General features: G+C 48.1%; 1 protein-coding gene across 2 annotated transcripts in view; it reads left to right on the top strand.

The window, feature by feature from the left end:
- TPRG1 (tumor protein p63 regulated 1) overlaps positions 1-27,090 on the top strand; it is a 46,855-nt gene extending 19,765 nt beyond the window's left edge. For both annotated transcript variants that reach the window (XM_077929601.1, XM_077929602.1), the window contains exons 5-6: positions 17,731-17,884; positions 25,006-27,090. In XM_077929601.1, the coding sequence (XP_077785727.1) occupies positions 17,731-17,884; positions 25,006-25,200 (349 nt within the window). In that variant the 3' untranslated portion in view covers positions 25,201-27,090. The remainder of the gene's footprint in view (positions 1-17,730; positions 17,885-25,005) is intronic.
- The last annotated feature ends 234 nt before the right edge of the window (positions 27,091-27,324 follow it).

The following is a 27,324-nucleotide window of genomic DNA, read 5'->3' as shown; positions in this document are numbered from 1 at the left end:
TTTCCCAGTTTGAAAAGGCCCTTCCTTTCCTGTTTGTTTTAAAAATGCCAGGCTTCGTTTTGCTGTGTGCATCTGGGGGCAATCCTCTCTCGCAGAAGATGCCCAGTTTCGAGCAAGTTTCTGCACTCTGCACTCTTCAGGGGGACACAACACATCTTCAAGTGCACAAACAAGACTCTGCTTTTACCCTCCTGCCTGGGGAGTGATGCTTGGAGGGCTTTAAGAGAGGATTGGACAAATTGATGGAGGAGAGGGCTATCATATCCTGGAAGCCCCGGGACAGGAGAGGGCTCTTGTGTTCAAATCCTGCTTGGGGATTTCCTGCAGGCATCCAGTTGGGTGCTGAGAGAACAGGGTGCTGGACTAGAGGGGCCCCTGGCCTGACCCTGCAGGGTCTTTTTTTAAAAGTGTAAGTCACTTAGTCGTAATTAGGTAACATGCAGCTTTCCCATACAGGGATCAAACCTGCAACCTTTGTGTTATCAGCACCACACTCTAACCAACTGAGCTATCCAAAGCACATGGCAAGTTGTAGTAATAATACAGCCATACCTTAGTTTTCGAACAACTTTGTTCCTGAACATTTTGGCTCACGAACGTTGGAAGTGACTGCTCCGGTTTGTGAACTAGTTTTGTAAGCCGAACGTCCGACGAGGTTTCCGCGGCTTCTGATTGGCTGCAGGAGCTTTCTGCGGCCAGACAGAAGCTGTGATTTGGTTTTTGAAATTTTTGGAAGTCGAACGGACTTCCGGAACGGATTCTGTTCAACTTGCAAGGTACGACTGTAATAATAGTAATAATAATAATAGTTTGATAATAGTGCAATGTGGAATGTAGCCCCTCCCCAAGAAATAGGCAGAATCAGGTTCATGTGCTAAGAGAAAATTCTGGTCTTAATATTCCAGCATTGTTGGTAGACATTTATATATTCATATCTGTTTACAAATAAACTTTTCCCCTCCAGAAACAAGTTGCTTAAAACAGCTTACCAAACAAAAATGCAAGCATATAAATAATGCTCTTTCCGGAAAGCAATTACCAGGTGCTGCACATTACAGACTAACATGCTCCCAGAAGACTGATTCCCTGCCCCATGGATCTTCCAGTTTAACACAGCAAAGGGGAACCTGAGACTCCTGGCCATTTGAGCTGCGGGTTCCAGTTAAGCTACGTTTCCCAAGCGCTGTGCAAAATCGCCCTCCCCATGCCAGCCAAATGTGGCTTCCTTTGGCTGGTGGAAAGGAGGGGAGGGAGAGAGAGAATTGGCTTGAGGTCACTGTTCCCAAATTGCTCTGCCCACCGCATGCCAAAGTCGGGCTCCTCTTACTGACTCTCCTCGGGACGTGCCCAAACTTGGTTTCCGAGTGGCGAGGCCAAGCCGGTGGGGTTGATGTGGCCGTGTTGTGCTAAGGTAAGAGGTGGAGAAGGCATCCTGTTCACATAATGGAAACGGAAGCAGTCAGCTTGGCACACCTGCGGAGCCCTGAATGCTGCAGAGATTAACTTATTCAAACATTTGGCCTCCTCTCACAAGTGACCTTGCAGTGGCTCTCCCATACCTGGAAATGGCTTCCAAAGGGAGAGTGGTTTGCAGATCTGCCCAGCACCTGGAGATTGTTTAGAGGCAGGGCTTCTGGAAAAGGAGGAAAAATCATAGAATTGTAGAACTGTTGGAAGGGGCCATGTGGGTCTCCTAGCCCCAGCTCCAGCAATGCAGAGTTCTTTTTGCCCACAGTGGGTCTCAAACCCATGCTTGTCCAACAGGTAGATTGTGATCTACCAGTAGATCACTGGATGTCTGTGGTAGATCACTAGTAGATCAGTGGCTCCCCCCAAATAAGCTTCTGTAAAAAAACTTTGACTCCCCTAAAAAAAGCTCAACATCTTTGCCCTGCACCCCTAAAATGACCTGAACCACCAAAAACAGGGCTTTCCTTCTTAAAAAAAAAGCTCAACGTCGCTTTCCTCTTCCCTAAAGAACCTCAACAACTTTTACGTGAACCCCCCAAAACAGGGCATTCCTTCCTAAAAAAAAAAGCTCCTGAACCCCCCAAAAAGGGGTAGATCACTGCCAGTTTTTAAGTCTGTGAGTAGATCACAGTCTCTTGGAAGTTGACCACGCCTGCTCTACATGTATTAGACAAATTCATGAAGGATTAAGCTATCAATCCAGGGTGGCTCTGCTCTGCCCTCACAGTCGGAGGCAGCAATGCTTCTGAATATCCATTGCTGGAAATCAGAGAATGGGAGAGCTGTGTTCGAATCCTGCTTGTGGATTTCCCATTGAGGCATCAGGTTGGGCACTGTGAGAACAGGATGCCAGACTGGATAGTCTCTCTTTGGCCTAATCCAGCAGGCTCTTCTTAGGTTTAGGTATTCTGGTTCCCAAGGTATCTATAGGGCTTTGGATACTGGTAACCTAGCAGTCTGAAAGCACGTCAAAGTGCAAGTAGATAAATAGGTACCGCTCTGGCGGAAAGGTAAACGGCGTTTCCGTGCGCTGCTCTGGTTTGCCAGAAGCGTCTTAGTCATGCTGGCCACATGACCCTCGCCGGCTCCCTCGGCCAGTAAAGCGAGATGAGCACCGCAACCCCAGAGTCGGCCACGACTGGACCTAATGTTCAGGGGTCCCTTTACCTTTACCTTTAACTTTACCAGCACCTTGTCTTTAGGCCCAGAGCTCGCTGGCAGGCAATGCAACTCTTTCAGTAGTAACCCGATGGTCCTATCCTGCCCCAGGGCTTTAATACTGAGATAGGCCACGCACACTCTGAATATTCCTTGGGTGTATAAAACACCGATGGGTTCAAGACTACACGCTTTCTGAAACAAAGCACAGCCACCCTTCAAAATCCACACTTCTCTGAATTTTGCAGTTCACTTCTCCAGCTAAGTAATGTGTACATAAATGCACCTATCAGTGAAAGCAGCATGCAAAGTGCATTAGATAAGGGGAAATTGCATTGTAAAAAGTGCATATACAAAACTTGTGTGCACACAATTACCATAAATATGCACTAATGTGCTTTTGAATTTGCTTTTTTAAAAAACAAATTGCCAACTGGTGCAGAGTAGTGAACTTAAGACTGGGAAAATACAGAAATGAGAGAAAGCCAAAACTTAGATTTGGTCATCACGTAAGTCCTTTGGAGCTGGTTAGAATCATTTTTGTGGTTCTTTCTCTACCTCCCAAGACCCAGCTAGCAGTCACAATGTACAACATGCCCCATGGTAGATTAAGGCCTAGTTTGGGGCAGTGGGGAGACTCTCTGAACAAGCACAGTACCTGTGCTACGGACTTGCCATGTTTGAGAAGAGATGGCGTCCCACCTCTGCAAAGGTGTGTTTGCTGCAGGCAGCTCACACATGAGCTTATGTCAGAGAGAATAACCTATCCGTGTGTGTGTGTGTGTGTGTGTGTTTTGTTGGGGGGGGGGAATGGAGAGGTTTGTAAGCCAAACAGTGTGGGGAAGTCTGTACCACCCATTATTCCACGCATGAGGCAATGTTGTTCGGGGAGAGCCAAAATGCCCTTGGCTAGTGATCTCATGCGCTTGAGAAGGCTGGGTGCCTGCTGGTTTTTGGACAGGGGATTAGGCAAGACTGCAGCTGAGTTTCACTCTATTCTTCAGCAGGTGGCAGTCTTCCCTCTGGCTACAGGAGGGATGGGTGTCCCCAAGGGAGGGGGGCGCGCAAGGAGAACGAAGGCGCTCCCAAGGGTTATTTCCAGGCAACATGTCAAACCATTTTCTCCTTGCTCTGCCCTTGAGGGCTCTAAATATTCACCCCAGAGAGAGTACAAATTCTAAGGCCGGGGAGAATTTGCTGGCTGAGGTCCTTGTGTTTGCTGGAAGGGATACAGGATTCCTGTCCTTCCTCTAGCCCACTCTCACTGGCCCAAGGATGGCATGTGCGCAATCTAAGAGTCTTCCACCCCGCTGTATAGCATTGCGAGAGATTTGGGGCTGGCGTGGAGACAGCTCTCAGATTGTATAAGACTTAATGGGCATGCCTGAGATGCTCAGATGGCCCCGAGCACAGAGAAGAGGTTGTGGCTTAGGGAACAGAGGACCTTGTTGCTTGTTGTTTAGTCGCTTAGTCGTGTCCGCCTCTTTGTGACCCCCTGGACCAGAGCATGCCAGGCACTCCTGTCTTCCACTGCCTCCTGCAGTTTGGTCAAACTCATGCTGGTAGCTTCGAGAAAACTGTCCAACCATCTCATCCTCTGTCGTCCCCTTCTCCTTGTGCCCTCCATCTTTCCCAACATCAGGGTCTTTTCCAGGGAGTCTTCTCTTCTCAGGAGGTGGCCAAAGTATTGGAGCCTCAGCTTCAGGATCTGTCCTTCTGGTGAGCACTCAGGGCTGATTTCCTTCAGAATGGATAGGTTTGATATTCTTGCAGTTCATGGGACTCTCCAGAGTCTCCTCCAGCACCAGAATTCAAAAGCATCAATTCTTCGGTGATCAGCCTTCTTTATGGTCCAGCTCTCACTTCCATAAGTCACTACTGGGAAAACCATGGCTTTAACTGTACGGACCTTTGTTGGCAAGGTGATGTCTCTACTTTTTTACAGAGGACCTATTTGCATGCAAAAAGGTCCAGGGTCAACCTTTGGCAGCATCTGCAGGAGGGCTGCAGCCAGGGGTCAATGCAAAGATAAGAAAACAGGAAGAGTCTGTTGGATCAGGCCCCTCTAGTCCGGCCTCCTGTTCTTACAGAGCAGGACCAGATACCCCAATGGGAAACCAGCAAGCAGCATCTCAGCACAAGAGCAGCTCTCGCCTCCCGTGGTCCCCAGAAAACGGGATTCAGAAGCTGCCTCCATCCATGGGGGCAGAGCAGAGCCATCCTTGCTAGAGCCATCAATAGCCCTCTCCTCCTCCTCCATGAATTTGATGGATCTTCTTTTCAAGCCATCCAAGTCAATGGCCATCACTGTATCCTGCGCCATAGGAGGGGAGAGGGCTCTTGGGCTCCAATTCTGCTTGGGGGTTTCCCAGAAGGGTATCTGACCGGCCACAGGATGTTTGGTGAGATGGGCTCCCTATGGCCTGATCCAACAGGGTCCTCTTAAGTTCCTATCAGGCCAAAGTCCCAGACATCCTTAGTTCATTTGTTAAGAGTATGGCGCTGATAACGCCAAGGTTGCGGGTTTGATCTCCGTATGGGACACCTGCAGATTCCTGCATTGCAGGGGGTTGGACTAGATGATCCTCAGGGTCCCTTCCAACTCTCTGGTTCTAAGATTCTATTCTATTCTTGGTGATCCTGAGAGGCAGAAGGAGGAAAAACTGTTGACATCTACCGCATTTTTCGCTCCATAAGACGCACTTTTCCCCTCTTAAAAACTAAGGGGAAATGTCTGTGTGTCTTATGGAGCAAATGTGTGGTCCCTGGAGCTAAATTGCTGGAGTCCAGCTGTCCTGGCTTCTGGGATTCAGAATATTTTTTTTCTTGTTTTCCTCTTCCAAAAACTAGGTGCGTCTTATGGTCTGGTGCGTCTTATAGAGCGAAAAATACGGTATTTCGCTTGTACTCCATGTCTCCTGTAAAAATACGATGTCATAACCTTGGATGAATTTAACAAAGGACGGGTCAGATGTCTTTTTAGGCCAGCCTGTGATATTCCATGTTAGAAGGCTAAAGTTGGCTTTGCTGAAGTCTAGTCTTTGTCCGTTGTCTTCCGAAGAACTTTTGGAGTTTGCCATTTTTTGTGGCAACTGTATGTCATTTATTCTGGTGGTATCCTTACATGGTGGTCTCTGTTAAACCCAATTGCAATTCAATGTATTCCTGTTGTGTTTTATGATTTTCCTGATATTGTAAGTGAGCCAGAACTGGTCTATGACCGTAATAATAAAATTCTAATTCTAATTCTATTCTATTCTATCCCCCATCCTGTTCTCACAGTGGCTAAGCATTGTGAAGGCCAAAAGCTGGTCACAAGTGCAGCCCCCAACTTGGTTAGAAGTTTTCAGGCTAGGAAAAGGAAGTGTTAGAGTCCTCCAGACTGGTTTATTGTTTTTGTGGGGGTCTTGTGCAACACGTCAGTGAAATGACCACAGACCATTTGTAGTGGATTTATACCACTGATGGCTGTTGGCTGTGATGGCTATGCCGTGTCGCCATGGTCAGACGCAGAAGGGCTTCCGAACACCAGTTGGAGAAAACCACAGGAGTGGGGAGCTGTGTTCGAATCCTGGGGATTTCCCATTGAGGCTTCTGGTTGGCCACTGTGAGGACAGGATGTTGGGAAAGATGGGCCCTGCAGCCTGATCTAGCAGACTCTTCTGATATTCTGTGTGGTTCAATTTCGATTACATCCTGGGTTGGTGTGTTGAGGAAGGGGCTGAGCTGGTTGGCTTTTTTTGGTTCCTCCCCACTTTGTGATGATGATCCGTTCTGTTGGACGGGGTGCAGGGAAGAGAGAAGCCGGGACGTTCTGGATTGGCGATGCCATCCGGAGCGTGCCCGGTCTTGCTTGTCAATCTGGCACGAGTCTCCCAGCGGAGAAAAGCAGATGGCTGCCATCACGTTGAAAGAGAAAACGCCACTGGGAGCCAAGTTTGTGGGTTTGGTGCTACAGCCTCCCCATTGCCCCCCCCTCCAGATTGAGAATTAAAATAAGAAACAAACATCCAACCAAGATCTGAAAGGAGGATCTAGTTAAATGCCCTCCTCGCACCTGAGTCATACTGATTATTTAGGGTGTGCTTTCTGCCCCTTCAGGGGTTTGGTGTGTTCCTGCCAGCCCAGCCCAGCCAGATAGTGCCAAATCAGTCCCTTGGCGATGTCTGACTCCATCGCACTTTCTCTGCACCTCTCAGAAGGCAATTTTAAAAGGCCATTCCCCTTCTTTTGGAGCAGGGCTTTTTGAACCTCTGGCCACCTTGACCCAGTCTGGCTCGTCTGATGCTCTTATGACTACCGACAAACCTTCTATGCAATGTTGGCCATACTGGGTTTCTGGTAGCTGCAGCTGGGACAGAACATCTCCAGTAAGATCAAGTCCTCTCTCCTCCTTGTATCACACCAGGCTCCTCTTTAAGACAGTTTCACTAGGTGCTTACCTGTGTTGTTGACCTGGATGGGAGAGAAAGAAGGTGTAGAGCTAAAGCAAACTGCACATGTGCACTTAAAGAACGTCCCCGGGTTAAATCAAAGGGCAGGTTCAAAGATGCAGGTAAAAGGTAAAGGTAAAGGTAAAGGTAAAGGACCCCTGGATGGTTAGGTCCAGTCAAAGGTGACTATGGGGTTGCGGCGCTCATCTCGCTTTCAGGCCAAGGGAGCTGGCGTTTGTCCACAGACAGCTTTCCGAGTCATGTAGCCGGCAGGACTAAACCGCTTCTGGTGCAATGGGACACTGTGACAGAAGCCAGAGTGCATGGAAACACTGTTTACCTTCCTGCCACAGTGGTACCTATTTATCTACTCACACTGGTATGCTTTCGAACTGCTAGATTGGCAGGAGCTGGGACAGAGCAGCGGGATCTCACCCTGTTGTGGGGATTCAAACTGCTGACCTTCTGATCGGCAAGCCCAAGAGGCTCAGTGGTTTAGACCACAGCGCCACCCACATCCTTTGAAAGTTGCAGAGCAGAGCTAAGTCAGGGAACAGCAGCACAACAGAAAGGTGGGAATCTGCTCACCCCAATCACAAAATCTAAGGTGTATTATGAGCTGGCAAGCCTGAGACTCCCAACTGAAATAGGAGCAAAAATGGCCAGCGTTTGCTCATTAGTTCCACACACAGAATGAACATTGATCCGTATCCACTGTTATTGCTTTGAGTCCACAAACAAGAGCTCAGTCAGGAGAGCATGAGACTCTTAATCTCAGGGTTGGGGCTTTGAGCCCCATGTTGTGCAAAAAGATTCTTGCATTGCAGGGGTTGGACTAGATGGCCCTCATGGTCCCTTCCTGTTCTACAATTCTGTGATTCCATGTCATTTATTATGCCCTCCAGTTTTGTGTCGTGTTTCCTTTGCATAAGAATGAATGGAACAGCAGCATGCTCATTAGTTAAGTGTGTAAAATTCCACCACAGGAGCAAGGCAGATAAGGTAGCTTTTTTATGTCAGAAACCAAACTACAGCAGGACTGAAAGAGAGCTGCGTGTGGCCAACCCAGATCAGAAGAGACATTGATGCCTTCTTTCACCCCTATCTATGAGTGTCATGAACTATCCTAGTTTTGTATAATATTAATAATATAATATAATATAATATAATATAATATAATATAATATAATATAATATAATATAATATAATATAATATAATATAATATTTATACCCCACCCATCTGGCTGGGCTTCCCCAGCCACTCTGGGCGGCTTCCAACAAAATATTAAAATACAGTAATGCATCAAACATTAAAAGCTTCCCTAAACAGGGCTGCCTTCAGATGTCTTCTAAAAGTCAGATAGTTGTTTGTTTCCTTGACATCTGACGGGAGGGTGTTCCACAGGGCGGGCGCCACCACCAAGAAGGCCCTCTGCCTGTTTCCCTGTAACTTGGCTTCTCGCAGGGAGGGAACTGCCAGAAGGCCCTCGGAGCTGGACCTCAGTGTCCGGGCAGAACAATGGGGGTGGAGACGCTCCTTCAGGTATACTGGGCTGAGGCCGTTTAGGGCTTTAAAGGTCAGCACCAACACTTTGAATTGTGCTCGGAAACATACTGGCAGCCAGTGTAGGTCTTTCAAGCCCGGCTTTGTATGGTCTCGGCGGCCACTCCCAGTCACCAGTCTAGCTGCCACATTCTGGATTAATTGTAGTTTCCAGGTCACCTTCAAAGGTAGCTCCACATAGAGCGCATTGCAGTAGTCCAAGCGAGAGATAACCAGAGCATGCACCACTCTGGCGAGGCCGTCCGCAGTCAGATAGGGTCTCAGCCTGCGTACCAGATGGAGCTGGTAAACAGCTGCCCTGGACACAGAATTGACTTGAGCCTCCATGGACAGCTGTAAATCCATAATGACTCCCAGGCTGCGCACCTGGTCCTTCAGGGGCACAGTTACCCCTTTCAGGACCAGGGAGTCCTCCACACCCGCCCGCCCCCTCTCCCCCCCAAAACAGTACTTCTGTCTTGTCAGGATTCAACCTCAATCTGTTAGCCGCCATCCATCCTCCAACTGCCTCCAGAACCAGGGACTCTGTGATGTGGCCTGCCCTAAAGAGCCCTGCCTTCCTCTGGTGAGGAGGGTGGGGGGAGGCTGCCTTTACAGATTTGAAGTAAGATTCAGATGCTAACACAGTCAGATTTTGTGCATGGAATGTGAGGAGGCTGCCACCTTATCCTTTGCCTGGGGCTGCAAAGTGTCTTGGGCCAGATAGACGACTAAGACACACACACACACACACACGCTTATTGGACCCACAGCTCTTGACTTCCCTCCCCGAACTCGCCGATTCAAGTAAAGCAGTAGTCGCTGCTCACTTGCTTAACTCCCAAACCCGTTTGTTTGCTTAAAGTGTCGCATTAGAATGTCCTCCGAAATGCATTTTGTGGCAAAGGGGATTCATTGCAGGAAGCACCCAAACCCGCAGCCTGAAATGCTTCCCCTAAGTGATTTATCTCCTGAAACCATGTGGGTAATTAGAGGAACACAAAGAGGAGATTCGAAAATCCCGGTGGGATTATCGCCAAAAGGCATTGTCTGCAACGCTGGCCCTTAGGGTTGCCGAGAGCAGCAGCAGCAACAACAACAACCAAGCCCAGGGCAGGAATTGGACACAGGCCTCTTTCAGGAAGACAGGGGAAATCGTGGATGGTCGCCCTTATCCGGCCAAATATGGCATGGTTGTCGTGGCTGATAGCTCTCTCCTCCATGAATTTATCCAGTCCTCTTTTCAAGTGATCTAGTTTGATGGCCATCAGTGCATCTTGTGGGAGAGAGTTCCACAGCTCAACGGTGTGCTGCGTGAAGAAGTAAACTTCCAGGAGGAATGGAAGGAAGGTTGGGGAGGGGAAATGAGACATAGCCAGGATACTTTGGGCCTAAGGGTCCATTAATTCTAGCTTTGCCTCCCTCTCTCAGGAAAGAAAACACTCTTCAAAAGCATGAATAATATCTCACTAAGTCGCTAGTAAAGCCCTCTCCCCGTTTCCCACTTTGATTCTGGGACAGCACTTAGGCTGCCTTGTAAACTGGGCTGCAGAGCACTGTAATTATCCCGGTCTTTGGCTGCGTCGCTTCAAGGGCGTAGTCTCTGCTCAGAGTTGCACCGCCCTGCAAGGCAGAACCAGCGCATGAGAAAAGGGAAGTGAGAGGCAGGAGAGGGAGCCTGGAGAGAATGGCCGCCCAGTGTCAGGGGTTCTTCAGCTGTGAGGGGTAGCTCAGTCGGTACAGCATGAGACTCTGGAACTTAAGGTCATGGGTTCGAGTCTGGCACCGGGTTAAAGATTCCTGCATTGCAGGGGGGTGTACTAGATGACTCCCGTGGACCCTTCCAACTCTGTAAATCTGTGCTTCTGGGATTATGCACTGCAGAGGGTTACATGTTGTTGTTGTTTAGTCATTTAGTCGTGTCCACCTCTTCGTGACCCCATGGACCAGAGCACGCCAGGCCCTCCTGTCTTCCACTGCCTCCCGCAGTGGTAGCTTCAAGAACACTGTCCAACCATCTCGTCCTCTGTCGTCCCCTTCTCCTTGTGCCCTCCATCTTTCACAACATCAGGGTCTTTTCCAGGGAGTCTTCTCTTCTCATGAGGTGGCCAAAGTCTTGGAGCCTCAGCTTCAGGATCTGTCCTTCCAGGGAGCACTCAGGGCTGATTTCCTTCAGAATGGATCGGTTGGATCATCTTGCAGTCCACGGGACTCTCAAGAGTCTCCTCCAGCACCATAATGCAAAAGCAACCATTCTTCGGCAATCAGCCTTCTTTACGGTCCAGCTCTTGCTTCCATACATCACTACTGGGAAAACCATTGCTTTAACTATATGGACCTTTGTTGGCAAGGTGATGTCTCATTGCCCCTTCATGGATCATTGCCTTGTCATGGCGAAGGGGCTTGAATAACTCAGAGTAGCTATGAGCCATGCCGTGCAGGGCCACGCAAGATGAACAGGTCATAGTGGAGAGTTTTGACCAAACGTGATCCGCCTGGAGGAGGAACCAGCAAGCCACTCCAGTATCCCTGCCAAGAAAACTCCATGGACAAAGACAACAGAGGGTTACATAAGAAGGCCCATCTAGTCCAGCGTCCTGCTCTCACAGTGGCCAACCAGATACTTGTAGGAAGCAGGGTCTGACCACAAGAGCCCTCTCTGACCAGTAGCCTTCAGCAGCCCTCTCCTCCATGGATTTTCCCAACCCTCTTTTTAAAGCCATCCAAATTGGTGGTGAGCACCGCTTCCTGTGGCAGAGAGTTCCATAGTTTCATTAGTGTAGGCCAGTGGTTGCGTGGCAAGTTCCCGCCCCCCACCAGGGAGAAATAAAGACACTGGACACCAAGTATTAAGGTTAATAGGCGAATTAGGCCACAACTTTATTGATTTCAGGAATGAGAGGTATTGTCTTAGGCGTTGGTCCTATCGACTAGCCGGCTGCAGCCCGATTGCTGAAGACCGGCAAGGGTTAACACCATACGGGGGAGTCCTGCTGAGGCACGTGAACTAGGAGTCCCCCCGGGTCACCGCTCGGGGGCGTGCCTTAGGCCCACACCTCCATAGGCTTCGGACAGGGCCACGCCCCCCCCCCCCCCCCGGAATCCTTTATCGGACTGCCCTTCACTTTTGGGGGGAGGTGATGGCGTTTCCTCCCCCCCCCCCACATCCTCTTAACCCCTCCTTACCAATGCCTAACTGCCAATGCTGAGGAGTTGTGACGAGTTGCTACGAGGTAGGCAAAAAACCGATTGGCTGAAATTGCCAATTGGGAAAAATTCCGCCCAGGCCCCTTGCGGCGACCGACCAAAGACCATAGCAAAGTCAGAAGCCTACTGAAAGGGAGGGAGGGTGGGAAAACGGGATGGCTGGCACAGCGAAAAGAGGGCGAGCCCCAGCTGCACCGGCCCTAAATAGGGCAGGCCACACACCCCCGCCACCCGATTGGCCGTCCGCCCGGGAGTCCCTTGGTCTTGCGGGGGCTGCAACCAGCCCCCGCGCATGTGGGGTGGGCGTGAAGCCCACAACCCCACCTCCTTGCCAGGTCCGAAAGTGACTTTCTCAAACTTTTTTTCCCTGGCCACACTTTCAGAAGAAAAAAATATTCATGCTGCACCATTTTTTTTTAATTAATAAGAAATACATTTTGCCGGAGGGGGGGGGTGGAGTGGAGAATTCCTAGCAGTGCTTGATTTATAACCTAGAACACAACTACTTTATAATATGATCATGGGGCATCCATAATGTATAAAACAATGCAGCTACACAAGAAGACGAATAATTTCCCCGATATAATGATAAACGAGCCCTTTATATACATTCCTTAAGTTGTTATACAGACTCGATGAGAGGTGTGAGCTTGCTTTTGCCAGGCAATCTCATTTATATTAGGTCTAATTTGAGTCAAACAAATTCTCCTCTCCTCATTAGCACAAAGAAGCATTTCTCTTTTCTGATCTTCCCTATTTGTCCAAGTTGGAAATCTCTGCTCACAACAATATGTCTTGGAGAACTGTAGAAGAATAGTCAGTGCTCTTGAAGAGGGGCATGGCATGGATACTGTTTTCGGTTGTATATACCGTATTTTTCGCTCTATAAGACGCACCAGACCACAAGACGCACCTAGTTTTTGGAGGAGGAAAACAAGGGAAAAAATATTCTGAATCTCAGAAGCCAGAACAGCAAGAGGGATCGCTGCGCAGTGAAAGCAGCAATCCCTCTTGCTGTTCTGGCTTCTGGGATAGCTGCACAGCCTGCATTCGCTCCATAAGACGCACACACATTTCCCCTTACTTTTTAGGAGGGAAAAAGTGAGTCTTATAGAGCAAAAAAATACGGGGTTTTTTATGCTATGCTATGCTGAAATGTTTAAATGTTACTTTGCCTTTGAGTCTTCCTGCCCCCCCCTTGCCCTCCTCTCCTTTGAAAACCACTGCTGTTGCCTCTGGTGTTCCTTCCAGATCATCGGTTCAAAGAGTTCAGCTGTGTCCCCCCTGGAGCCTCTGTTTCCCCCCCACAGCAGCTGGTTTTTTGGGTTTTGGAGCAGCTCAAGGCCCGTGGATAGAATTGTAAGCACTCTCTGGAAAAAAACAACAACACAAAAATTTGGTTTTGTCTGACTCCGTGCCAACCTCTCGGGGGACCGACTTGTCATTATGGAGGGAAGGAAAAAACTCCCCCTGATGCCACGCAGTCAGCAAAACCCACCAGCGCCCACTTGCCCTCCGAGGTGCCAACCTTTCACTTCCTTTGGGTCGCTAACATAAACAAACATGGAGGCTGCAGCATCCTGCGTTGCTGGGGAGAGAAGCCTTTGTGGGTTTTGACGGAGGAAAGGGTTTGGGCCACCGGTTCTTCCTGCATGTTTGTGTCCCCCCCACACACACTTTCCCCCTTGCTGTGCTTCCACGCCCAGCCTGCGGAGCAAGAATTCGTGTCTGCATTTCCTCGTAAATCTTGGCGTGCCGCCTGGGGCTACCTTTTTAATTCCCTCTCTGAGGTGTGCGGGGAGGAGAGGCTCCGGCAGACAAAGAGAATGGGAGCCACCGTTGTGCTGCTTTAGTCATCGGAATGGGTGCTCCTCTGTAGCTCTGGGGGAGGGAAGAAAGGTGCTTGCAAAAAAGGACAATGGGGGGAACTTGGGGGGGAAAGACTGGAAAGCGCAATATCTGAAGAAAGAAAGGAACGGACTCTTGGTGAACTTATTGCTCTGGTGATGACGTTTTGATTTTTGATTTAACCACTAAACCATAGAATTGATCCCCCGCCCCCTCTTCCCTCCCTGACCGTTTCATAGAAAAATAGAATAACTGAATCCTAGAATCCTAGTGTTATGTACTGAGTTGAATAGGATCCAAAATGCAGCAGTCTGATTGGTCCTAGAACAATAGGGTTCAGAATGCAGCAGTCTGATCGGTCCTAGAATAATGGGATCCAGAATGCAGCAGTTTGATTGGTCCACAGGAGCCACCCAATCCAGCTCCAGGTGGAAGTGAATCTGCAACCTGATTGGCCTACAGGAGAATCCCGGAATTAGCCAATCACGTGGGGCCCATTGATAAAGGTTTGATTGATTGAATGCATATAAAGCAGACATTCTGGGGAAACTTCCATTCCTCCTCACCACTATGAGCTGAATAAAGAGCATGAAATCCACTCTCAACTCCGAGTACATTTCACCTAGAATTATAGAGTTGGCTAAGCAGGAATCTCAGCTAAAGCACCCATGACAGATGGCCATCCAACCTCTGCTTAAAAACATCCAAGGAAGGAGAGTCCACAACCTTCTGAGGGAGACCGTTCCACTGTGGAACAGCTCTTGAAATTTAGTCCGGATCTCCTTTCTCGTAACTGGAATCCACTGGATTGGGCCCTATCCTCTGGAGCAGCAGAAAGCAAGCTTGCTCCATCTTCCATGTGAAATCCCTTTTGATCTTTGAAGATGGTTATCTTATCTCTTCTCAGTGTCCTGTTCCCCAGCATCTATGACAGATGACCACCTGGCCTCTGCTTGGAAACCTCCAAGGAAGGAGAACCTTGAGGGTTGTTCTGATGTTGAACATCTCTTGCCATCAGTCGTTCTTCCTAAGGGTTCGTCTGAATCTCTTTTCTTCTCATTTGAATCCATCGGTTTGGCTCCTACCCTCCGGAGCAGCAGCAGAGAAGATGCTTGCTCCCTCTTCCATGGGACAGCCCTTGAGATATTGGAAGATGGCTATCATATCTCCTCTCAGTCTCCTCTTTTCCAGGCTAAACATTCCCTCAACTGTTCCTCATACAGCTTGGTTTCCAGACCCTTGATCATCTTGGTCGCCCTCCTCTGCACACCTTCCAACTTGTCACCATTCTTCTTAAATTGTGGTACCCAGAACTGGACACAGAAGTCCATAAAAGAGCGGTACTATTATTTCCCTTCTTGGGAGAAAAGCGATGGCAAACCTAGACAGCATCTTAAAAAGCAGAGACATCACCTTGCCAACAAAGGTCCATATAGTTAAAGCTATGGTTTTCCCAGTAGTGATGTATGGAAGTGAGAGCTGGACCATAAAGAAGGCTGATCGCCGAAGAATGGATGCTTTTGAATTCTGGTGCTGGAGGAGACTCTTGAGAGTCCCATGGACTGCAAGAAGATCCAACCTCTCCATTCTGAAGGAAATCAGCCCTGAGTGCTCACTGGAAGGACAGATCCTGAAGCTGAGGCTCCAAGACTTTGGCCACCTCATGAGAAGAGAAGACTCCCTGGAAAAGACCCTGATGTTGGGAAAGATGGAGGGCACAAGGAGAAGGGGATGACAGAGGACGAGATGGTTGGACAGTGTTCTCAAAGCTACCAGCATGAGTTTGACCAAACTGCGGGAGGCAGTTGAAGACAGGAGTGCCTGGAGTGCTCTGGTCCAGGAGGTCACAAAGAGGCGGACACGACTAAACTACTAAACAACAACAAATTATTTCCCTTGATCTTGATGCTAGACTTCTCTTGAAGCCACCTAGAATTGGTCAGGGGCAATGATTCCTCTGGCTAGCAGTTTCCGGAAACCGCAGGAGAGAAGAATTGCTCTTGAGTCCGGATTGTGTTTGTGGGTTTCCCAGAAAGGGCAACTGTGAGAAACAGGATGTTGGACTAGATGGGCCATTGACCAGAAGGCTCTTTTTATGTTCTTTAGCTAGATAGAAAATCAGAGGCGGAGCTTGAATATCAAAATACTAAATATCGGAAATTGGCAAAGAGGCAGGAGACGAGATCTGTGCTTTGTTTTCGTTTTTTCACTTATGTTCTGAGCCAGGTGCTTTCTGAATGGGAAAAAAAACAAACCAGGACTTGGGAAACGTTTTGTCCCTGAGACGCTTTTTGCTTTTCGTGTTCCAGAACTTGGAAGCCATCAAAGAGCCCCCGCTTGTGGGATCGTCTCGGGGCGGGAGCAAAATAAAGGTTTATTTAGCTCATTTCTCAGACAATACAAACCCAAGCCAGAGTTTTGGCAACCACAGCAGAGGTGTTTGGGAGGTTTTACAGTAATTACATCTGAAATGGGAAACCTGTCGTCCCCCCCCCCCCATATTTTTTTCCTAAACATCTAATCTGTCTCTTTTACTTAAGAAAAATAAAAAGTAGCATTAGTTTCAGTGTACCTACAAATACTTCTTTTTTTAAAAAAGCAACCCCCCACAATGCACACACAGAGAGAATCATAAACAGTTGAGTCTAGTTCCTTTAAATCAGTGTGTTCCTGTAGCCACCCCCAAACACTCACAACGCACAATGCTTCTGTTTTCCACCCTTCACAACCTCATAGAATGGTAGAACTGGAAGGGACCCACAAGGGTCATCTAGTCCAACCCGCTGCAATGCAGGAATCTCAGCTAACAAATCATGGACAGGTGGCCATTCGACCTCTGTCTTCTGCTGCTCCAGAGGGTAGATCCCAAACCAATGGCTTCGAGTTGCAAGAAAGGAGATTCCGACTAAACACCAGGAAGAACTTTCTGATAGTAAGAGCTGTGGAACAGTCTCCCACGAGAAGTGGTGGACTCTCATTCACCAAACATTTTTCAGCAGAGGTTGGATTGACATCTGTCATGGATAATAATAATAATAATAATAATAATAATAATAATAATTTTATAATAATTTATTATTTATTATTTATACCCCGGCCATCTGGCTGGGTTTCCCCAGCCACTCTGGGTGGCTTCCAACTGAATATTAAAAACAATACAGCATCAGACATTAAAAACTTCCCTAAAAAGGGCTGCCTTCAGTTGTCTTTTGAAAGTATATATCAATTTTATTTATATCCCTCCATCCCCAGCCAAGACCAGGCTCAGGGCGGCTAACACCAGATATAAAAACAATTGATTGAAATACAACATTAAAACATTAAAATGCAGCCTCATTTCAGTGGAAACTCAAATCAAAAACTTTTGGGGGAATGAAAACATCAAGTCTTCACCAAGGCCAACTATCCAGACTGGTCCTACGTGTGCCAGAAAAAAGCCAGGGAAGTCCCCAAGTAGGAGTTCCATCATAGAAGGAAAAAGGAAAAAAGAAAGAGGGGGAGGGGATCAAGTGGATTCCAAGCCAAAGGCCAGGTGGAACAACTCTGTCTTACAGGCCCTGCGGAAAGAAATCAGATCCTGCAGGGCCCTGGCCTCATGAGACAGAGCATTCCACCAGGCTGGGGCCAGTGTTGAAAAGGCCCTGGCCCTGGTGGATGCTTCAGCTGTGATTCCTGAATTGCAGGGGGTTGGACTAGAGGACCCTCAGGGTCCCAAATATACAACTCTATGATTCTTGTGCCTCCTCTAGAGTTCTCATTCTATGGAACAAAAAAGCCATTGTAGCACAATGGTTAGAGCGTTGGACTAGGACCTGGGAGATCAGGGTTCGAATCCCCAAACAAGCACGAAGCTCACTGGGTGACCTTGGGCAAGTTGCCACCTCTATGCTTAACCCACAGGGTTGTTTTGAGGGTGAATTGTGGGTAGAGAACAACCGTGTACACCAGTTTGAGATGCTTGGGAAGTAAAGGTGGTATATAAATGAAAGAAACAAACCAATTGTCCTCCTTGGTCTGTCTGCTGAAAAAGACATCGCCTCCTCACCTGTCCAAATGTTTTGCTTTCTAGGAGGGAGGGAGAAGGCCTGAGGATCTTCTGGGACAAACAGCGAGAGCCATCTCTCCTGGCGCGCTGGAACCCCTTCTCCACCGACATGCCTTACACGACCTTCACAGAGCACCCCGTGAAGAACATCAACCAGAGGTTTATCACCATCTGCCAGGTGGGTCGCAATGGGTCAAGAGGACACATAAAATGGATTGGGCTAATAGTAATACTGTGTCAGGCAGGGGAGTTCCCTCTCTCCCTTCGGTATCTCACTGATCAGAATCAACGAGCCGTTGATAGTTTTATAGTCCTTTTTATTACAGCATCATGTTGCCAACACAAACAGACAACCCTCTTCTTCCTCTTCTGAACTGATCTGATCTGCCTGCTGCTGCATTCCCCAACCTTTGTCTTCAGAGTACAGTGGTACCTCGGGTTACATATGCTTCAGGTTACAGACGCTTCACGTTACAGACTCCGCTTACCCAGAAATATTACCTTGGGTTAAGAACTTTGCTTCAGGATGAGAACAGAAATGGTGTGGCAGTGGGAGGCCCCATTAGCTAAAGTGGTGCTTCAGGTTAAGAACAGTTTCAGGTTAAGAACGGACCTCCGGAACGAATTAAGTACTTAACCTGAGGTACCACTGTATTCCCTGACATAGCGAGGGTATAATCCAGTAGCTTCCAAAGTGAACATCCCAATGTTAACAGTAACAATTAAAAAAATAACAGAGAGTTCCCTTGCAGCTCATCTTGACACCATCCTCTCTCTTGAGAGCAGCTTGGAGTAAGGCAATTCTGAGTGGGGAAATGGCCGGCAGGGAGAGGGTTAAGCCCCTCTCCCCACGCACCCATTCCCCACTCCCATTTGCAGCTTCCATGGACTGCTTTTCTTAAAAATTAAGCTCTGAGGATTGGTACCAACCTATAATTAGAGACCGATGGATCTGTCAATTTAGGTTTCTCATTTTCCCAATCTTAAGCTTGGCTCACACATTTTCACATCAGTTTGTGATTGATTTGGCTTTTTTAAAAAGAGGCCCTCGCATATTAGTGCACCCGTCTGCTAAAGTATTTACATTATTTTTAAAAATTTGAAGGTAATTTATAGACCACCTTTCATTGTAAAAACAACAAGGCAACTCCCAAACGAAAACAAATACAAAATACTCATTTTGTTTGCAATTCTGACTGATGGACACATTTTTGCAAGCAGGTTTCCCAGGTATAGTATATTGTTATGTTTTCGCTGAGGTATACACACACACTTTTCCTAATAGACACGTTCTTGCACTCCTTTGTTAATTATTGGAGAACTACACAACAAATTGCAGGAAAGTGTGGACTTCGAAGGATGTTCCAGTCACAATACCCAGTTTGAGAAATCTGCATAGAAATGTTCACCAATTCAAATTTCTCTCCGCATAAGAATTTAAGAAGAGCCTGGTGCAGGATCAGACCAATGACCTATCCTGTGGGAAACCAGCAAGCAAAGGAGCATTTGAGCAAAGGAATCCTTTTCCTCCTGGTCTCCAGAAGCATTGCTGCATCCAGCTGTGGTCATTGTGGCTAGTGGCAAATTGTAGCCGGTAGCCACCAATAGCCCTTCTTTTCACCTGCGGCTAATCCCAGGTTAAAGAAGACTTGCATGGGCGGCTGAGCCCTCCACATAAATTTCCAAATGGAGAAATGCAGGAGGGATGTGTGGGCGGTTGCAGTAGCCACAGTGGGCATCAGATAAATGTCATGGCATGAAACGGAGATCATTCAATAATGGACTCCTGGTGCCTTAATGTAAACAGGAAATGAGTGGCATATGCCCCCCTCTCCCCGCAGCGTGAAATACAAGCTCCCTAGACATTGATTTGAAACCACACATACTCAGGTCAAAAACAATATTTTCTCCTCCCCGAATTATCTCCCCATCTGCACGCTCGCAAGGATGTCAGTAATCGGATACCCCTGTGGAAAACGGAACGAGAGAAGGAGTGCGGAGTTGCTTGTTCAAAGGGATGCTCCGTCGCCTCCGGGTGCTTTAATCCAGCTTTGGGGAGCGTTGGGAAGTTTTCCCTTTTTCAAACCCCCCTCCTTCGTGAGCGCAAGGAAAAGGAGAGAAAAGAGGTTTTATTTTTCTTCAACGAGACGGGCTGGATTTCTCGCCCAAGTGGTTTCAGGAAAACATCCGATTTGGCAAGAATGGAACCGTTCATGCTTCAAGAGTTGAAGGAGCTGCTAGGATTCCCACAAACTCCGAGGGCAAGGAGGGAGGGAGCTTGAGAGCTCTGAGATCATCTTGGGAGAGCAAGGGGTGAAACCGCACGTGGGTCGGACTTCTCAGGTCGCCCCTCCAGCCCTGAATCTTTTATTTGAAGGACTCCAGGTGCAATCATTTTCAGCAATCCCAAATACTTGCTGCAGAAAACACAGGCAGAGATGTACCTCCGGCGGAAAGAGACCAGCACGTGAGGCACGAACACACAAAACACCGCCTTTTAGGTTTTACAGCAGCAAAATGTGGTCACAATAGGGCAGCCCGCCAGAAAGCATACAAGCAAATAACACAGTCTACCAGGACAGCAGAGACCTTGGAGTCTGAGCAGAAGCAAACAGATGCAGGAACTTGAAGTTTAAGCCCAGCCTAGAAATTTTGGCTTCACAAGCTGCTGTGAGCCAGGCCTGTCCTGTAATAGTCCATTCTGGCTAGATTTTATTGCCCCTTTTAAAAAATCGGGTTTAGTCCAGGTTTCCAGCTGGGATTTGCTGCAGGAAAGCGGGTGGTGAAGGTGGGGAGAATAAATTATTAGTATTTCTGTTTAACACATTTTAATCTCATGTTTGCGTGGCAAGGTCCCAAACCGTCCCGGGAAGTGAAATAAAGACACATGAAACAGTATTTTTGGTTAGTGGGCGAAAAAGGCCACAACTTTATTGGTTACAGAATGTGAGTGGTATAGGCACTGGAAACCACACGACTATATCCGACTCCTGCCCATCTGCAGGAGTCTTGGAAGGGTTAACCACCAGTAGGGGGAGCCCTGCTGATGCACATCAACTAGGGACTCCCCCAGGGTCACCGCTAGGGGTCGTGCCATGGCCCTAGCCCCCTGTCTGGGGCTTCGGACAGAGACCACGCCCCCGGATTCCTTTAACAGAATACCTTTGGAATTTGGAAGGGTAGGTGATGGCCACTACCTCCCTTCCCCTTCAACCGAATACTCCAATGCCTAACCGCCAAACCTTACAAAGTTGTGATGATTTGCTACGAGGTAAGCGAAGAAACCAAATGGCTGGTGCCAATTTGCCAAGTGAAAAAATCCCTACCAGGCCCCTTGGACAACCAAGGCGACCAACCGAGGTCCATAGCGAGGTCAGGAGATAATGAGCCTAACCTAAGGGAGGGAGGGAGGGAGGGAGGGAGGGAGGGAGGGAGGGAGGGAGAACTGACCAAGCAGGGAGAAAAACATGGGCAAGTCCTTGGCCGTGGGCAGTTTAAATAGCCTGCGCCATGCCCCCGGACCGTCCGAATTGGACGGCCTAAGGGTGACGTGGCCGAGGACCATTCAATGGCGCAGGGGAGGGCTTGCTCCCAGCCCGCAACGACATCTTCCCGGGAAATGGACATGGCTTTCTCCCAAGTTGGGATTCAAGGCAACACAGACCATTTTTGAAACATTATACGGTGGTACCTCGGGTTAAGTTCTTAATTCGTTCCGGAGGTCCGTTCTTAACCTGAAACTGTTCTTAACCTGAAGCATCACTTTAGCTAATGGGGCCTCCTGCTGCTGCCGCACTGCCAGAGCACGATTTCTGTTCTCATCCTGAAGCAAAGTTCTTAACCTGAAGCACTATTTCTGGGTTAGCGGAGTCTGTAACCTGAAGCGTATGTAACCCAAGGTACCACTGTACAAGGAGTAATAAGAACAAACAAGTTAAAATGCAATCGAACACATTTGGAACCAGCAATTAAATTCCAATTTGTCAGCCCAGCAATGAGCATCTACTGCACTTTAGTCGCCAAAGGCCTTGTCTCAAGATGAGCAGGCGCTGAGGCAGCCATCCACCCAGGACAGGATTTGGTTTGGGGCTTTAGGGTGTGGCGAGGTAGCATGACCCGAATTCCAAAGTGCCCTCTCCTTTCCCAAGAAGGCGTCTGCATCACTTCCTGATGGGCGGCACGGCTAAGGAAAACCCCGAGCCGATTTCCATTCAGGATGGTGCCTGGAGCCACCTGTCTCCAAAGATTTGCATTTGCAGATGACGAATCAGTGACTTTTCTGTGATGTCAGCGTATCTGAGAAGGGCGAGCTGCTTTTGCACTCGAGGGATATTGGCCAACTTCTTCACACACTCCTAATGCCTGCAATCAGTTCTTCCAGCTAATCTTGTTGGGATAGGCAACTTTATTGCAGTGCTATATTGGCATGGCAGGGAATCCTGTGGCTGCCACTGGCTCAGCTGAGGGGTGTGTGTGTGTGTGTGTGTGGCATTGAATGACCATGACATTCCTGCTGCTCAGGGAAGAGACCTCTCCAAACATTCACACTCCAGCTTCTGTGGTGGAAGGAAATGTAGCTGAAATGAAAACGTATTTTGGGCCTCATTAAGGCCTGGAGGGAGTGATAAAGGTTGAGATGAAGGGGGAAGATTCCCACCCGTTTCTTGATGTTCAGGGGCCCCAAAGCAGAGGGATGGGTGAATCTGCCAAATTTGGTTTCTCATTATTTTCAGCCTTAATTTCAGTTCTCCTTATTTCCACAGCAGCTTATTTCCTTCCTTCCTTCCTTCCTTCCTTCCTTCCTTCCTTCCTTCCTTCCTTCCTTCCTTCCTTCCTTGTCCTCATGAACATTTATTAGCATTTTTGTTCAGATTTCTCCTAATGTACAGATTTGTGAATACAATTTTGCCTAATATATACATTTTTTGCAGAGCAATTTTGGTGCACGCTTCACTCTGGCATGTACATTTTGCACAAATTACTGTATTTTTCACTCTATAAGATGCACCAGACCACAAGACGCACCTAGTTTTTGGACGAGGAAAACAAAACAAAACAAAATATTCTGAATCTCAGAAGCCAGAACAGCAAGAGGGAGCAGCAATCCCTCTTGCTGTTCTGGCTTCTGGGATAGCTGCGCAGCCTGCATTCACTCCATAAGACGCACACACATTTCCCCTTACTTTTTAGGAGGGGGAAAAGTGAGTCTTATAGAGCAAAAAATACGGTACTTTACTGGAGAACTGCATTGAGGGTTTCAAAGAAGTGCAGATTCCATGGAGGGCTGTGTTTGGGTTCCTGCACGGTTTCAGAAAGTGCAAATTGAGTAGGTCCTCCTTTAAGTGGGAACCTGAATCGAATTTCTCACCCCACCCCAGCTGAGCATCACTTCTGGCCTGGAACTGAGCTGGCAATTCTCACTACCCATTAATTGCTTAGTTCCAGAAATACAGTTTTTTGCACTGAGGAGCTTGCAATCTCCATGGTGAACTCTGAAGTGATGTGTGTGAACCTGCGTGAAGAGGCAACAGGGGGTTAATCATGAGCAACATGGCTTTGTTTCCCCCAAACACCCACCAGCTACTTCTTCCCGAGTTGTGTGTCTCACTCAGGGCCGTCTTACCCATAGAGGCTAGTGGCATGGGGCGCCAGGGCGCAAAGTTCAGGAGGGTGCCAGGGAAGAGGAGGAGGCTGGACGCGACACCTCCTGGCACCAGCTCGCCACCCTTGCCCGCCTCCGCCATGCCATGCTGAAGCAGTGCCGTGCCCGGAGCCTCCATCTGCCATGGCCAACATGGCACAGAGAGGCCAGCTGAGCCAGGAAGCGCCGCTTCCATCCTCCCCCTCTTCCCCGCTGGAGGAGCTGCCCTCCAGTCGCTGCCCACCTCCTCCAGTCCCACCGGCAGTGCCGTCCTCCATTAAAAAACTCTGGGAAACAGGGGGGTGCTGGAGGGAGCTTTGCACCACGACGCCAGATATCCACGGCGCCCTGCTCTCTCTGTTTATTCTCGAGATTTTGGCACTTCTCCACGGGGTCTGTCTGCCTGCCTGGTGTGTAACCCAACCTCCTTTGTGCTTCCCGGGTTCTGAGGATGCCTCGGCGTGTTAGAAGTCACTGCCATGGACCGCTTTTAATCCTCGATCCCTGAATGGGGGCAGAAAGAGCCAGCTTCTTTTGTGTGCACAAGATTCTGAAAGCTCCTGAGACTTTTAGAGCAGGAATTGATGGGGGGGAGGATTTTTAATGCACCCCATGAACCTGCAGCGTATTTCCAGTGTGGGACACAATGTTCTTTGGGGAGGTGGCAAAGGGGTGGTTGAAGGACAAGTGGAGATTCCTGGTTCCTCGGTATTCTCAGCAGCGAGATGGCTGGGATTCAGTTTCAAATGTTATTTGCTGCGGACGGCCAAGCATTGCTTGGTTTCCTAGGCAGGCTGTTGTTTTCCTTCGGTTGCAAATGGAGCGACCCACAGAATGCACACAGGGGCTGGCCGGCTTTGGCCATTCCTGTCGGGGTATTTTTAATATGTGGGCATCCTTAGCACCCAACCACACTTGAGAAATGCGGATGGGGTAGAAATTTGGTTTGGTTTGGCACTTGTAGGCAAGTAGACCTAATTTTGCAGGGTGTGTGAACCAAAGCACAGAGATCCTTCAAGATTCACACTTCTCTGAATTTTGCAATGCAATTCGCCAGCCAAGTATTGCATACAAGAATGCATATGTCAGGGTGAAGCGTGCATAGAAAAGTATATATTAGAGAGGGTAACATCCAAAAATGTGTTATATTTGAGATTTGCAAAATAAATAAATACATATGTCCGTATTGGACAAAACAGCACGTAAATGTGTACATTAGGAGAAAATTGCACTAAAATGTTCCTGAATTTTCATGTGGACTTTAAAAAAAAAAAAAGAATTGCAAAATGATGTGGAAATTTGGAGAACTGAAGAGTAGAAAAACTGGAATCTTGGACAAGACTGATGCAGCTATCTTTCCCCGTGCCTACTTCTCCTGTCCTGGATTAGTTCTCTAAGAATTCCAGGGCAGTTCTGCATCCTTGCATAGAAGGAGTGCGGGAGATTTGCATTTGTATGTATTTGTGGCTTCTTGATTCCTGTGGGAGGGAGTTCCACAGTTTGCACTGTGCAGAGAAAGCCTCCTCTTTCTATCTGCAAGGTTATGATGGCCCAACATAAATTATTACTAGATCAGGCTACAAATATATTGTCCTGTTCAGCAGCTCCCCCAAAAATGTGGCCAGCCTGACCGGATTCTTCTCCTTCCCTTCTTGCAGATCTCTGCCTTCACTGCCATGCTGGTTCAAGCAGTCCAGACTGCCGAAAGAACGGATCCCACAGCTGGCCGAACTGCCGGGGTCGAGGTGGCGCACGAGCCCCTCCTCATAGAGACCTACACGGGGCTGATGTCTTTCCTCGGAAACCGAAACAAGCTGGGTTATTCCCTCGCTCGGGGGAGTTTTGGCTTCTGAACGCCCGGCGAATTGGGGGTTTTCCTTTTGTGGTGAATGTGTTGTGTTTATTCCCCTTGAAATGTTGCTAAAGAGGGTGGGGGTTCTTCATGAAAGGGCTGTGATGTGCAACACCCCCAACTGGCCTTATAATGTAGGAAACTGTGTGCTGAGTCCAACCATTTAGCTCATCGTGGGCATCATCTCAGGCTGGAAGCAGCTCTCCATGGTTGCAGACTTTCCCCAGGATTACCCTGGGGATTGGACCAGGGACCTTCTGGATGCAAAGCAGCTGCTCTGAGCTACCGTCCTGGAATGGCAAAACCTCCTTTTGCAGGGTTCAGGGCCACACAGGATTTAACCACAGGGTCTGGAAAGATCTCCCCTGTTGAAAGGAGCCGCAGTTCTCTATAAGCCTGACAGCTGCCTGCAAGACAATGGGCCGTCTAGTCCAGCATCCTGTTCTCACAGGGGCCAGTCAGATGCCTGGGGAAAACCCACAAGCAGGAGCTGAGCACAAGAGCAACGCTCTCCCCTCCTGTGGTTTCCAGCAACGGGCGTTCAGAAGCATCGCTGCCTCCAGCTATTGAGGCAGAGTATAGTCATTGCGGCTAACAGCTCCACTGGTGTTCATAGAATTGCAGAATTGGAAGGGTTCTTCTAGGTCAGCCACCTTCAGTGCAGGAATGTGGTATCTGAGGAACATCTGAACACGATGCTCCTTGGTTTTTTCCATTGCAAGCTTCTCTCTTGATAAATCAGGTGTTTCAACACCTGAGCTGGATGCTTTAGCTGAGATTCCTGCATAGATGGCACTCGGGGTCCTTTCCAGTCTATGATTCTATGAGCATTAAGAGAATCCTCCGGAAAAAACAATCTCTCAAAGGACCTGTTGATGGCATTTTACCATTGTACTGTGGAGAGTGTATTGACTTATGGTCGGTGTGTGTGATTGGCACTGTCCATAAGAAATCCAGTTGCAGCAGACCTAACTTAATCTTACAATAACTTATAAAAGGACTAAACCTTAACACTAAGCATACTATGTACAGGACACCACACCAGAAATAAAAGAGATAGAAAGAGAAAGAGAAACCCACTATTGGCCTCACTATTATCGCCAGCATGACCTTGACAGAAAGAGAGAAGAGACCAATTTAAGCCAACTGTACTCATCTTCTCTGAAGGAATAACCCAAACAACATGAACCTTCTGCTTGTTTCTTTCACGCAGAGGAGCTTCCAGAACCCTCTTGAATTAAGTAGAATAGGAAAGATCTCTACACATCAGGGCAATACTTTCGGCACTAGGAAATGCAAACTGGCACATCAGGTCAGCCACTGTGAGAACAGGATGCTGGACTAGGGGATAAGAGAGGTCATCTGGAAGACAGGTCACACCCACCTGTCCAGGTGATGGAATTGGCTTTGCAGTTGGGTCAGAGAAGGCTAAAGGCGCCTGGGGAATGGGGGCTGGGTGCAGGATGGATGGGGTCCCCAACAAGGTACCCTCTGGTGCCCACCCTACGAATGAGACACACACACTCTTCCCATAGCAAATGACAGGTCATGACAGCCTAATCTAGGTGACCCTGGTGCCTCAATCTGTACCCCAACCCTGGACCAGAAGTTATTTTCTTCTTATTGTTTTATTTCAGTTACGTTTGTGTTATCTAGATTATTAGTTGGCCATTAGAAGAACAACTGTTTAGAGATTGCTGCTTGAGTTTGATTTTCCTTGTCCCTCTTTGTCTCTTTTCCTTTGTGTACCATGTTTTCCTTTTTTCTATTGTACGTCCGTGGGAAGAGACTGCCTTGTTTTGATAGTCTGTAAGCTGCTCTGGGAGCCTTTATTTGCTGAGGAGCGGCGCAAAAATGGTCCCAATAAAGAAATAAATATTCTGTGTTACCATATTAAGAATCGGTTGAATTATTTAGAATTTTGGGTCAGGGGAAGCATCCATGTCTTCGTTTGAGGGAAGGGAAAAGCGAGGAAACAGTAAAAGGAATTAGTAGGTGTTTAAATAAAATGTGAAAACCTTGGCAAACTATTGATGAAGGGGGTGGGGAGTTAAGTAATCAATTCACAGATGGGTGGAAACTACATTCAGTTCGCATTTGAAGTTAAATCTTCCTAATTTGTACT

Source organism: Podarcis muralis, chromosome 6, assembly GCF_964188315.1.
Source record: "Podarcis muralis chromosome 6, rPodMur119.hap1.1, whole genome shotgun sequence".
Lineage (NCBI taxonomy): Eukaryota > Metazoa > Chordata > Lepidosauria > Squamata > Lacertidae > Podarcis > Podarcis muralis.
This window is presented reverse-complemented; position numbering and strand designations above follow the sequence as displayed.